This window comes from Nicotiana attenuata, unplaced genomic scaffold (genome assembly GCF_001879085.1).
Source record: "Nicotiana attenuata strain UT unplaced genomic scaffold, NIATTr2, whole genome shotgun sequence".
NCBI classification, from domain to species: domain Eukaryota; kingdom Viridiplantae; phylum Streptophyta; class Magnoliopsida; order Solanales; family Solanaceae; genus Nicotiana; species Nicotiana attenuata.
In genome coordinates this window covers 96,018-110,845 of record NW_017672707.1, presented here as the reverse complement: position 1 = coordinate 110,845, position 14,828 = coordinate 96,018, and the positions used below count along the sequence as shown (strand labels likewise).

General features: G+C 36.0%; 1 protein-coding gene and 1 pseudogene across 1 annotated transcript; both read left to right on the top strand.

Annotated features, from left to right (window-relative positions):
* The first annotated feature begins 688 nt into the window (after window positions 1-688).
* LOC109214203 (rhomboid-like protein 20) lies at window positions 689-10,788 on the top strand. The gene is made up of 8 exons (XM_019378102.1): window positions 689-893; window positions 1,009-1,109; window positions 3,622-3,762; window positions 3,992-4,058; window positions 7,011-7,159; window positions 7,252-7,353; window positions 8,022-8,150; window positions 10,226-10,788. The coding sequence occupies exons 1-8, from the start codon at window positions 869-871 to the stop codon at window positions 10,391-10,393; spliced, it is 882 nt and encodes a 293-aa protein (XP_019233647.1). The 5' UTR covers window positions 689-868; the 3' UTR covers window positions 10,394-10,788.
* A 1,980-nt stretch (window positions 10,789-12,768) lies between these two features.
* Window positions 12,769-14,429, top strand: LOC109214202 (annotated as a pseudogene).
* Window positions 14,430-14,828: the final 399 nt, after the last annotated feature.

Here is a 14,828-nt window from a genome sequence, read left to right as displayed (position 1 = left end):
ATATATATGATCAAAATTCTTCAACTCTGGAGCTGAAATTTTTATTTACAATCTTAAACAGTTTTAATGAATATCTATATATATATTTGAAAAATTCACTCATCGAGATGGGGTACACGCGCAAGGCATGCACCTTAAAGACTAGTTGACATAAAGATGATTGTTGCTATTATAGGTAAAAAGTTATTATAGAAAGCTAAAATAATAAGGGTCGTTTGGTTTGAATACGGCTTATGCCGGGATAAGTTATGCTGGAATAAGTTATGCTGGGATTAGTTATCCTGATATTATTTTTTATCCACAATTTGAAATGTTGTATTAAAACTAACAATTGCATAATTTCTATGAAGAAGGTATAAGTTATACCGACACTAATTACCCCACCCTCTATAAGGTATAAGTTATCCCGATACTAATTTTAATCTCGGAATAACTTATACCAAATTTGCTAACCAACCAAAGTATTAAGATGATATTAAATTTTTATACCAACACTATACCTTTTTATACCACATACCAAATGAACCCTAAGAATAATGTTACAAAGAGGTACAACTTATTATTTGCATTTATGTTGTTTTGTTAAAAAGTAAAGGACGGTCTACAACTCAATCAAAAAAAAAAAGACAGAGAGAAAAAAGGACGGTCTTAAAATAAATTTGAGAAAACAAGGATTTAAACAACTAAAAGAAAACCGTATTAGTTCCGGTCTAAACATAGTTTTAGACCAATTGTTTTCCAACTACCTTGTTTATTTCCGACTTGCGAAAAATTGATCTCGCTGAGGAACAGAGAAGTCAGAAGAGGCAGGACTTAGCCAAAGTGGTAAAATAGTAAAGGGAAAAAGCTCGTTGTAATCGCTGCAAAAATGAACGTTGGCCCATCTGGTTTCAGTACGTTTTAATCCCTCATCAATTTCTATCTTTATACACTTTATTTTGATGCATGAATTATAGCAATTGATTTCTAATTCTAATTTTCACTTTGATGTTGTAATTTTAACAATAGACAATGCGCCAGTGACAAGGGCATTAGTAATTGCGTGTACCCTCTTCACCATCATATTTGGTACCCAAGGCCGTGCAAATCAGCTGGGTTGGTCTTATCAGGTACTTTTTACTTTCTGGGTTTCTCTTTATTTCGATCCTTTTTCTTTTGATAATTTTTCTAGTACTGTGAATTAGGTATTTTTTTTTCTGTGTAATTTTACTGAATGGGGCTAAGTATTGAGTTGAATTAAGTTTTAGGGTTTCTAGGACTGTGAAAAGAAGAATATAAGATTGGATCTTTAGTGCATATTGAGCTAAGGGTGTGGCCTAATGGTCAATGAAGATTCAAATCTCCATGTTGACAAAAAAACATTGTGTGATTTCTTCCCATCTGTCTAAGCCTTGGATAGAATTACCGGGTACCTGTGTTGGTGGGTGATATAGCAAGTACCCCGTGGAATTAGTCGAGGTGCGCGCAAGCTGGCTCAGACGCCGCCGTCATACAAAACTCTCAAAATCCAGATGGAAATGAACACATCTATAGTGTACACCCAATATGTTTTACTTTTTTTTAGTGCATAACTGCAATTGGTCTTGGAGATTCATAGATTTGTGTTTGAAATGAGAACCACCTCTGATTTGATTGTTTTCTAGGTTTAACCTTTGTCCAATTATAAGCCTAGTGGATGCTGCTGGTTAGTTGTTTAAGGTGTACACATACTTTTTTCTTTGAGAGGGGGAGAGAGAATGGAGGTTGAGTAATTTTGTGGTTGTTGCCGACTTTTAATGTCCAAGAGCATACAAGTGCACCCTCTTTGCTCATCAGGTCATGAACGCTTATGTTAACAACATTCGTGGTCATTTTCCATTCACCAATATTTACGTTTTGAGGCCATGAGGAAATAGGTTATCTTCTATATTTCTCAAACTTGAGATGGGTTTGTCACTACATGAAGCTACTACATTTTAGTCCCTGGATAATATAAATAGCTTGTTTATGAACATATAACAATACAAACTCCTTCGCCAACTTGATAGTAGAGGGTAGACCATGACTAAGCACAATTAGCAGATACAACTTGCCTAAGTTGCTCGTACTCAGGTGCGGTTATCCGATACGGGGACTTCCCCGCATTCGAGTATCGGATTCGGCAAAATCTAAATTTTAAGATTCGGGGGTGCGGATCCAGATATAGATACGGATGCGGGGATTCGGCTAATAAAAAATAGAGCTATAGAAGTATTGTAAATTTTGAGAGATATTCTGTGAAAAACTTACATGAATATTGTAGAATTCAATTTTTCATTCTCCAAGATGGACATTATTCTTTCATTATCCTAAATCTGTTTTATTTTTTATTTTGAGAAATCAAAATCTCAATTTTTCTCCCAAATTTGTCGATGGACTCCGGTCAAAGTGTCCGAAGTCAGTTGACCGTATCCGGGACGTCTCCCGTTCCCGCTTCCGTCCCGTCCCCGTCTCGTATCGGGACGGGGGCGGCACCAAAATCGAAGAGTCCGCGCAACTTAGCAACTTGCTAATTTTGAGTCCACATGTGTTAGACTACGTCAATTGATCAGGCTTGAGTAAAGGTTGTCTATGGATCTAACAAGATCACATTCAATTTTTAGTAGCCTCTTAATGTCTTTCGAGGGATCCTTATAAAGTGGTCATACCAATGTCATATCCACTTGAAAAGAATCCATGTAACATTGATATCAAGTGGTTTTATTCATACCATGTAAGGTGATGTTAATGCAACCACAATTCGTTTGTGATTATGACACCGACAAGCTATGTTATCCAATAGTAATAGATTTTATATGGTTTCCTGATAGGGTTGCTAATCACCTAGTACTCTTTATCGATCATCCAATAGCAATACAAGATCGTATATGGTCTTATCCTATCTTACTCCAAACATCCGAATCTGAAGGGATATGAGATTTCCCAATTCCGCGTAAAGACATATAACTTTTTTGTAACAGCAAAGGATATCCCACACAGCTACTAATGGTTTTAGAAGCACCCAACTCCATCTATGAGTTCCGGAAACTTAAGGGAAATAGGTTCTAATGTATTTTTTTTTCATTTTATAGCTCATTTCTTATGAGTTTTGGAACTTAAGAAATATAGGATTCTCTTTTAACTTAGTACTTATTTCGTCTCAGCTCATCCATTCTGAGTTGTGAAATTATGCAGAATATAGGATTCTCTTTTCTCCTAGTTTACATTTTTGTATTACAGTCCCCCCTTTTCAGTTTATGTGTCTTAGTTTGACTGGGCACATAGTTTAAGATAGTAAGGAAGACCTTTAAATCTTATGCTCTTAAACTAAAGATGTATGTAATGTACCAAAGATGTTCTTGAATCTTGTGGTCTTAAATATGCCATGTGGAAAGTTGGAGTAAAAGAGTTACTGAATATAGAAAGAGACATTCTTTGTATAACAGACTAAAAGGGAAAGTAAGAGACATAAATTGAAATGGAGGGAGTAGCAGATTTGTTCTCTCTTACTGTCTTATCAGGTACAATTTCATTGATTCAGTAGGATTTTGGGCATGCTCTTAGTGGATACCTTAAAGAGTATAGTAGAACTGCTAATTGATGCATCTTTTTTGCTTGTGCCAGGATATTTTCCAGAAGCTTCAAATCTGGAAGCTGATCATATCTGTTTTTACCTTTTCATCTACTCCTGAACTATTATTTGGATTATATCTGCTATACTACTTCCGTGTCTTTGAGAGGCAAATCGGTTCGAACAAATATTCTGTAAGTGCTTATTGGGGTAGTAGTTTTTTTTTGGATAAGTTATTGGGACAGTACTATCTTCAACTTTCTTAATTAGCTAATGGAAAATTGATAAAAGTTGCAGGTGTTAATCAACTACTAGGCAAATAATAAAAGCCACAGTAGATACTGTTTTCATTGTCTTTTCTTCCTGTTTTTTCTTTTTCTCTTTTACATTGTGTAGTTTATGTTTTTACCTCTTGTTCTGCAGGTTTTCCTGCTGTTCTCTTTTGTACTCTCTTTATTGCTCGCGGTTCTTGCTCTACAACTTATTAAAGGTATTGGTCATTTCCAATCATCAGATATGACTTGATAGAAAGTGTTTAGAGTTTCTTACTGTGTTATTCATCCTGATGCTTATCTAATAAGCTATCAAACATTTGAAAGAACTAATAATTGAAAGCAGTTTCAGAACAATGCGGCTAGATCATACAAAGAGAAAAAGGTTTAACATAGAGAATTGGCTCTTTAGGCTCCTGAACTGGTGGAAGTGGGGGATGAGATGTGGCTAATATGGGAGATAAGAAATAGTGATGTTTTGAGGTTGTACAGATATGAGAAAGTACAGTAACTGAGAGGTGATAAGCAGAAATTGAGAGAACAAATAAGAGGTATGGCATGAGAAAAGGATAAGAAAGAGATCGAGGAATAGTCCTAAGTATATCCTTCATCCTAATTTTTCAAATGCTTATATGGATACATCTGTATAAGTCATAACCTAGTAGGACGGCAGCTTGGAGGGAAGGCTCTCCAGAAGCCCGTTCGGAGATTCTTCTGAGTAATTTGTTAGCCTTCTTTTGCTGCTAAAGACTCTTGACTTGCTGTGCAAGTCGTCTAATGCATTTGCAAGGCTCTTAGCTTGTTACACTTGGCTTGCTGCCCAAGTTTCAAAGATACCACTAATTGGAGATATCCAGAAGATAGAAAGACATAATACACCTTTAAACATCTTTTCAAAAAATATAAAATATAAAAAATACTCCTTTTAAACATAAAATGATGAAATGCCCTTATAACACAGACGGAAATAGATAAACAGCTAAACTGAGAAAGGAACTGCACTTAACAATTACAAGTGTAGAAACCTTCCAAAAGCAACACGAAGTCTAAATTCAGATTCCCCTTTGTCCTTATTATATTCCCCAAACTTTCTGGCCATAATATCTGCATTAGTGAAGGGGATGTTTTATTTGGGTATCATGATTCAGTCCCCTGAAGTATCTGATTGAACTTTTCCATGCTTAGTTTATGGTTTTCATTGTAATCATCAGTTTTACTCCGTATGACATAAGTTGCATAGTGAGCACTTGTTGCTTTTGACTTTTACTACTCTGGACTGATATATAGAAATGACAGCCTGAAGGGGTCTATATTCTTCATTCTCCTTTATAGTTGTAGATTGTGATTGCAACTCCTTCAAACAGTTATACCTGTTTTACAGTAACCATGCAGCATATCATGTAAAGATGTTAAAAAAAATATGTAACAACTGTGATTATCTTCTTTTTCCTTATTTTTGCTTTTGATAAATATTCATTCTTCCCCATATTTTTCCTCTTACCGTGCTTTGAATTTCTGTAACTACATTCTGGTTTGGTAAAATATGGCTCATGGATTGGGTATCCTCTTTGAGGTAGGATGGACATGATCATACATATCGCATAAGATGGATGTTGCTCGTGAGTTATGGGTCTGACACAAAAATAATGAGATCAATCAGATGCTTGGGTGATATTATGCAGATATGTTGCTAAAAGTATCTTGAGACATTGGGATATCAAATGAGCTCGATCAAGTTGCATTAGTGATTTGATATTCATAGAGAAGCACCAGCCTAGAGTGATAGCAGAAGTTCCAAAAGCATAGAACTTCCTGGGATACTGCAAGTTGTTAGAGACATGGGTGGAGCTAGTTAGAGGGAAGGGTAAAAAGTATTACTGCACAAATAGGGTAAAAATAAAAGCTTTTGGTCATATATAAACTGCTGAATCCCCTTGACATAAATCATAATTCTAGTGTAGTGATAAAGGGGTTCAAAAGTTGCTTTAAGTCACAACTTTGAACTCCAACCATGCCATTATAGTATTTTTATGAATTCCGTTGGCTTCATCATTGATTAGAGATAGTGATGAGAAGTCACAGGACTCCATATGAAGAGCTGTTAATAAATCAACAAATTAATTTACAAACAAATAAAATAAGTTGGAATATTGAGAGAATATGCAATTTATGATTTGTGACTGCTTCCTGTATTATTACTGTAGCGAGAAAGTCAAATCTGTTAATTGCATTGTCGTATCTTATGTTGATTACTCAAATGAAAGTCAAAATCAATAATGGGTAAGAGAAGCCGCTGCTAAGGGCAACTCCAACTGTTCTTTAGTATACAATTGGTCATCTCTTGGAAAGAATTTACTGCTCATTTTGGTCAACTCTTCATCATCTCTGATTCATAATGCCACATAATATCCTACGAGGAAAAGGAATTGTGAAGCTGATGTAATTAGAGTTTGGAAGCAATCAGTATGTTTCTATTCGACAGGTTTAGAGGCTTTGAACGATACTAGTGCTCCTTTAGGTTACGTGGTTTGAGTTATCTTGTTATTAATATGGTTGATATCTGTAAAAGAACCTCCTTTTGATAATTATGTAAAAGAACCTTCTTGGAGATATCTTGCGACAAAGCACGACATTTGCTTGTACCTAGTACTTTACTAGGGAAGTGTCAGATCCTTGTATACAAGGTGTTTTGAATCAAATATAGACTTATTTGGTGCAATTTTATAAGTCATGCAGCAGGCTAGTTATAGTGTGTCATCAGAACCTGCTCCAAATTTAGAGAGCTGGCTACAAAGATGGTCTTTTGAGAAGTATGATGTGCATAATAGAGAGCAACATGAAGGAGTAGGAATCGACAATAACTGCTGGAAATTGGAAATCTTAATTTTCTAGGTACCAAATCTTTGTTAAGCATTTGATTTTTAAGGGATCTTTTCCCTCAAGTTTGCGTGAAAGAGGTGCTTGAGATGACTATACCATAATACCATAATAATCTACTTACTTTGATCTTTTTCACACCCTCTGGTGTACATCGTTCCGGTTTCGCTCGTAGTTTCCATTAGTATAGGTAGCTTTTTTTATGCAGTTTGCATTCTACCCTTCTTATTGCTACTCTTGATTTGGAGAAATAGGTTCTTAGCCATTGATATGTTTTAATTTTTCTCTGTCAGATCCTTCCTTGAGTACACTGTCTGGGCCCTACGGACTAATTTTTTCATCCTTTGTGCCGTTTTATCTCGACATCCCGGTTTCTACCCGGTTCCGCATATTCAGTCTACACTTCTCTGACAAGGCTTTCATTTATTTAGCTGGTCTCCAGGTATTTTATATTTTTATCACGACTTCTAATTATATTTTGTCCCTAGATTGAGTTTTTTTTCACCAATATTCATTTGATATTTTGTCTTGTAGCTTCTTTTCTCATCCTGGAAAAGATCTATTATACCCGGGCTCTGTGGAATAATTGCAGGTTGCTTGTATCGTTTGAACATTTTCCGTATTAGGAGAGTGAAGGTTTGCACTGTTCTTGTTCTTCAGAATACTCTCTCCCTCTCTCTCTCAAAGTTCCGTTTCTATTGAGAAAGCATTCTTTGTAATAGTCTTCATAGTCACATGGTATTAAGTATTTATGTGACACTTAATCACTTCACTTTGTTATATGGCTGGAGAATTTGACTTAGTCTTGCATGCACAAATATAGAGTATTATAGCTAGTCAATACTATTGGCTTTTGGGGTTTTACAACAACATACCCATTCCATGCACTTGGACATTCTCCTTCTAAGTTGCTCGGAATAAACCATGTTCTGACTTCTGAATGACTACAAGAAATAAGGCACCATATCTCACCAATTGCTTAGATATGGATGTGTCTTATAGGCTGAATGCTATTGCTGGAAGGCAAAGCTAATCCTTCCACTTTACTTTTTATATGGTGGTTGAAGGTAATTGTTAGCCCAGATGTCAACATATCATAATGCAATGCAGGAAACAAGTGATAAGCTTCGTAAAAGTAAAGAACTCTGAGCACCACTGTAGAGTTGCAAACTGATTTTATGGTTTTGAAATGACGTTCTCCTTAAAATTTCTTGCTTGAGGTGCTTATGTTGGACCTTTTATTAAACACGACTTGCCAGATTTCTTATTAAGAAGCTGACTTCCATTAATTTATTTTCTTATAGTTCCCAGAATTTATTACATCCTTCTTTGCTCGACTTTCTTGGCCATCGATGGGTAACGTGCCACCACCTTCAGCGCCAGCAAGGAACTCTCCAGGAAATGTACCATCCTTTGCAGGTCGCCAGATGGAGGCAAGTATTGTTTTTGATGCCTTGGTCACATGCTTTGGTTAGTTAATAGAAAGCTGCACCTGTCTCAATATCAGGTTAGTCAAAAGAAAAGTTTGTTTTTTCCTTGGGTTGGCTGGCCTGAAAGTGAAGCAGTATTACTCCAGCTTGATGAAATATAAAGCACTTAACGTCCCAAATAAGATATCTCTTCATGGTTGTTAGAGATCGAGGTGTCCACGAGTACCAAATCCTGAAGAAAAATAAGTACTATAATTTCCCAATCAATTCTCACGTCCTCTCCCTGGCCATCTTTAATCTACAACATATATATTGCCTGCCATCAAACAGAATTGAGAATACTGGAGCTTTCTGTATGCATTGTCTTCAAGTGAAAGAACTTGTGTAAAGAACACCTTTTGCTTCTCCTAGTTCAGCAGCTAAAACCATGTTGTCCATAACCCTCCTTCACTTCCTATTTTTATTTTTTTTGGCAATCCTACATTAGTAAGCTTCCTCATAACTACTATTGTGCATGTGATATGTGTTGTTATTGTCCCCCCGGGTATCTCCCTCTCTATGTCCTAGCCATGTATAATATTAGTAGGCTTGCCTCATATTGGCATATCACATTAACAAATGTGACATTAGCTGCTTTTCACAGAATGAACGCCTTAATCCCACATAATTAGCAAATGCTATTCAGATGACAAGGCATCAGGAACTAGATTGAGCTAATATCTCTCTGTAACTGGTGTAGCAACCTGATGCCCTTATTTTAGGTTTTAGGCCTAGGATATACATCTAGACCTCTTTTGACTTAATTCTCATGTTCTATGTTGACTTAGGTATGCATAGCCCTTTGCATCTTCGTAGAAGAACCAATTAGATTCTGTGATTTGGGTATCCTGTCTGATATATGGTTGTAACTCCACATGGGTATGTGCAGTAAAATTTGTGTTTTATTAGCGACATGTGGTAACTTTAGTCTTACACAGAGACAGCCGAACCTCCATCTCCTCAGTTCTAGGGTTCTATCTTTACTATTCTAGGTTAAAGCTTTTGACATTCTAGCAGAACTTGGCTTTGGTGAAGGGGTACTGTTTGTCTTTGCAGTTTCATTTTCGAGATGTTTGATAAATTAGCTGTACTGCTGAAGACATATATTGGACATCAGGAGCAAACATGCCAAGAAACATGTAGTGATTACCGAAATACAAACAAATCCCAGGGGCATTCTCCTGTTATAGCTATACAAAGAGGCAACCCGTGACATCATTTTTTTGTGTGTGTGGATAAAACAACCTGTGACATTAAAATTTCTTTTATGAAGATTCCAGTTAAGTGATAGTTCCATGTTTGATGCTTTCATTAACCACCTCATCTAGCCCCCTTTTATTCATCTGGATGATGCGAGTTTCTTTCCTGTTATACCTTATCGACAACACATGGAAAAGCAATTTCAGAATAAATGAGTTTTTTACTCTTCAAAACAAACAAAAAAGAAAAGAAAAAGAGAATAATGAGTTTAATATTGTGTAGACTTATTCAATCCATCAAATGATGATAGCACAATTATTGCGTAGAGTTTACTGTAAAATTACATTCTTTTGATGTTCAAATTAGAGTATGGTTGGAGCCTGAGAGGTAGCAGGTGGTCGGTGGAATAGTCAATGCCTGCAAATGATTTAACATTTCTTGTCCACTTGATGTCTACTGGAAAATTCTGAGCCTTCAAGTGTTTTGAGTGTACATTCAGCCAAAATGTTCAGATGGCTACTGCAAGTGATTGAACTAAATGAACTGATATTTGCACTCTGGAAGCACTGTTATTATGTTAGAGCTTTATCAGTTAAATTTAGCTTTCACTTTTTCCACTTATGTCATCGAATTTCACATTTAATCTAGACCAATGGAATTGAGAGGTCACCTTGTTCAAAAGATGAGTGAATTGATAGGCCATATTCATCACCAATTAGTTGATTCTTGGTGTGTTCCAATGGGAACCAACTCCAGTGACAACTTAAACTTCTTAGATCCTTTTTGAAAGATTATGCCCACACTAACATGAATATACTGCTTTCTCCTGCATATTTCAGAGAAACTATCCTGCTCCAGCCCCGTCCACCGTAGAGCCACCAGAAGACACTATAGCGATGCTGATGTCAATGGGCTTTGATAGGAACGCGGCAAGGCAGGCACTCATCCATGCTGGAAATGATGTTAATACAGCCACAAATATCCTTCTTGAGTCGCAATCGCACTGAAATAGAAATCAGATCTTTTTCTAGGGGGAATGAAGCCCCAGATGTTAGGTGTACACCAGTTTCTAGAGGGTGTTAAAACAACATTTGGTATTTTCTGGAAAAGTTGGATTACACTCGTCCTACCGATCTTTCAAACTGCTCTTAGTTTTGTAGTTTCTTCTGTTTCTTTAGCAATTCATGCACTTGTCTCATTCCAAAACCACCCTAGGTGATTATAATCCCAAAATCAGCATATACAGGGTTCAAATCATTTTGAGAGATTAGGTCATGTATATTTGCAGTGGACTGAGGTCTTGCTCGTATTCTGGTGATTGTAAATCTGACCAAATTACTCCTATAGGTTGACAATAGTTTCTTGATTTTTTCAAATCCTGAAATCTCCTCTTTTTCGTTTTTCCTATTTCTTCTTTTTGGAGCCTGAATGTTAACTGCTTATACATTCATCAGCTTGGTGATGGCTTATGTTTAGTCTAAAATTGATGACAAACTCTTTACTGTTGGGCACCAATCTTTCTTAAAGGATTTCTAACCCTCCTGAGAATTTCAGTGAATTATATTTCTGTTCTAGATGAAATTCAAGAGTCGGAAGGTGTCCCGTAAATCCTTATGCCAAATGTAAATATATAATATAAATCTGTTCCACAGGCTAAGTTTGTCAAGATATTGGAAAAAAAGGGCAGTCCGGTGCACTAAGTTTCAGTTATGCGTCGGAAACGGAGAAGGGTCGGACCACAAGGGTTTATTGTACGCATCTTTATTGTATGCAGCCTTACGTCACATTTTTGAGCCGTGGAAGTACTAAGCTCCCTCTATGCGCCGGGGTTCAGGGAAGAGCTGGATCACAAAGGTCTATTTGCACGCATGCTTACTTTGCATCTCTTTTAAACTGTGATCTCCTAGTCACATGAAAATAATTTTACCCAAGACTTGCCACCTCAAAAGATATTGAAAAATAGTTGTCGGCAACTAACACTAGGTATCATCCGAAATCGTTACTAAAAAAGGTCATAATGAAAGAGGTACTCCCTTGGATTTATTGGAACAGGATGGCGACAAATACATTAAAGAATCTCACATGATATTGGTCCTATGTCTCTGATCAACTCTTTACAGAATTGTCCTTAGTATGATTGTTTCAATTATCTAATCAATCAAAGACTAAAAATGATACTACCATTGTAATAAAACAGTTTACATGATTGGTCACAGAATGGAGCATTATCAGTTTATCACTTTTACTGTTGTTGGACAGAAATTGTAATATCGTTATGCTCAGTTAGTCACCATCGTTTTGTTCAGGGTACATTTGAATTTTAGGATAAGATTGTACAAGATACGACATTAGGCCCGTTTAGTCATAAAATACACTTTCAGAGTATGCAGATACTGAAATTAGTAGTTGCAAATACTAGTTTGGTCATGGGCATTTGTAAATACTAAACTTCGTTATCTCAACTTAAACATGAATACTGAAATTAGTAGCTGCAAATACTAGTTTGGTCGTCAGCTGGATTTGCCTTCTTAAAATCTTTTGCTCCCAGATAACTTTTATTAGCTCTTTAATTTAAGTACTTTTCTCTTCAATTTCAATTCAAATACTGTCCAAAATTTACTGAAGTTGAAACATTTGGGAAGAAGTAGAAGTGCATTAAAATTATAAGCGTAATGAACCTTCCTTCCCTGTTAGAGATTTTCCACAAGGAGAGAACTAAGAGGACATGGATGGCACCAATATCTAACTCATTATTTAGGACTGATATGTATAACTCCCTGCCAAATTCCCACATCTTTATCTTCCCAGTCAAATGACATTGACACTTGTACTTGCCAATACTCATTTAGGGCTCCAACATAGCGATCGGAAACAGGGGTAGAGCTAGAGTACTAGGTACAGATTCAAATAAGCCCAGAAGTTTTTGCTTAGATCCTGGATTTGTATTAAAAAAGTTTATTAGTGTAAATTTAATTGCCAACCAAGAACTGCAACAAATTATGAGTTCGATGATAAATTCAGAACCCATAAACTACAAATTCTGACATTGCCTCTCATCGGATGACTAACTCAATTATGAGGCCATGCACGTCTTGCTTTTAGTTCCTTGTAATTTCTCTTTTATGTATATAGTACAACCACTAATTAATGGCTAGTTTAAGTAACACATTGGTTTGTTATTTCTAGTGAACTCAATACCTAATAGTGGGTCTATTATTATTATTATTTTTTTTTTTTTTTTGTGGTTTATAATTGTAATGGAAGATGTACGTAAGGGGTGCTTTCTAAATTAAGTTGGCTGACTGCAACCTCTTCGAAGCTAATAAAAAGCTTGCCATTTCAGTCTTTTATTACTTCTAATTATTAAAATACAACTTTTCGTTGTAAAACTGAAGTTCCTACCCTTTCAGAAACAAGAAATGCTCCTTATTTAAACAAGTTTAGTCTCTTAGTAGATTCAGTATCTCTCTGATCACTCTCATGTTCCATGTGTAGATTCTGAAAAAGATCGTATAGTGTCTTACAAAATACTAACAAAACAAAAGATAGTTTGAAAAAGAAACTGCACCCCAATGTATGTCCTTGAATCTTCTCTTTCTCTCTTGATAATCCTCTTTTTCACTTATTTTACATGGTGGAAACTTATACATAGATGGTGGAAAAGCTCAGTGCCAACAAGTTGGCCTCTCTTTGGAATGTTACCTGGCCTTATTCGAAATGCTCATCGTGTCCATGAATTTGTAACTACTTTTCTTGGAGAAACTGGGGGCACTTTTGAGTTCCGTGGTCCTGTTCTTGCCAACCTAAACATGTTAATTACTAGTGATCCTGCAAATATACACCACATCCTTAGTAGAAATTTCTCCAACTATCCAAAGGGTCTTGAGTTCCGTAAAATTTTCGATATATTAGGAAATGGGATCTTCAATGTAGATTCCGAACTATGGGAGATTCATAGGAAGACCACTATGTCCTTAATGAGTCATCCGAATTTTATTAGAGAGGAACACATGAAAAAGGGCTTCACATTGGTAAAGAGAAGAAGCTTGTTCAAGCATGGAAAGCTATTGATCAATTTCTATATCCTTGCATTTCAAGTAAGCAAGAGGAGTTGATGAACAAAACATTCAAAGACGAGGACTTTAACATGTTAAGTGTCTATGTTAAAGCATACAATCAATGGAAGACTGTAATTTCAGGCAATGTACAAGAATTTTTGAGGGATACTTTTGTAAATTTGATGTTTGCTGGGAGAGACACCACAAGTGCAACTCTCACTTGGTTCTTCTGGCTCTTAGCTAAAAATCCCTTAGTAGAGACAAAGATTAGGGAAGAGATTCAACAACAATTGCATCTAAAAGAAGATGAAAACCTCAAGTTTTTCAACATAGAAGAAACACTAAAACTGATCTATCTACATGGTGCTTTGTGTGAATCTCTTAGGCTATTTCCATCAGTTTCTTTGGAGCATAAAGTTCCACTTGAATTTGACATACTTCCAAGCGGTCATCGTGTCAAGCCAAACACGAGAATTGTGCTATCGTTCTATACAATGGGGAGAATGGAGACTATATGGGGAAAGAATTGTTTAGAATTCAAGCCAGAGAGATGGATTTCAGAGCAAGGAAGGATCAAACACAAGTCATCTTTTACATTTCCTGCATTCAATGCGGGTCCAAGGACTTGTTTAGGGAAGGAAATGGCATTCATTCAAATGAAAATGGTGGCAGCCATTATCATACAGAATTATCATATCCAACTGATGGAACCACAAACAATTTCTCCAAGTGCTTCTATTATTATTCAAATGAAACACGGTCTGAAAGTCAGGCTCGTCAAAAGGGTTCCTCTTGGTACAAATGGAGATACGTGCTAGATTGCTCCAAATAGTAGTACTGATCTCATCTTTTCGTCTGTTCGAGCGAAGACCAAAGATATTATGTGATTGATTGTACGAAATATCTTAAAAAAATAAAGAAGTATCGTTAATCTATTTATTCTAGTTACATTCCAAGTACCATTTGTCAAAAATAAGATATTATTTCATTACATAATCCCGTTCAATCTCCTTTTATGTGGTGATATTTGACTTTACATGTCAAGATGTTCGCTTTGATTTATACCGTTTTAGTGATAATAGACAAAAATATAAAGATGATGGTTGAATAATTAGAAAATATCATTTCAAAGCTAAAGATTTTAAAGAGCTTAATGAACTCGAATTCTTGAAAGTTGTGAAAATTATGTTGAAATGGAATAAGATTAAGTAATTTAAAACGTTCAAAACAGTGTGTGTAATACAACCAATTCTATTTTTCTATCAACTTCCGTTGCTTCTTGTATATACTCATGGCTGATGCAATTCTTTTTCTCCCACCTTCAATTATTTTCTCCGTGACAAAGACGTCTCTACTATTTTCTAATCTTGTGGAGCACAAGCGT

Coding starts and splice junctions, on each gene's coding strand:
- LOC109214203 (XM_019378102.1), top strand. CDS start 869: ATGAACGTTGGCCCATCTGGTTTCA. Junction 1,110..3,621: donor AGCTGGGTTGGTCTTATCAG/GTACTTTTTACT, acceptor TGCTTGTGCCAG/GATATTTTCCAGAAGCTTCA. Junction 7,354..8,021: donor TCCGTATTAGGAGAGTGAAG/GTTTGCACTGTT, acceptor ATTTTCTTATAG/TTCCCAGAATTTATTACATC.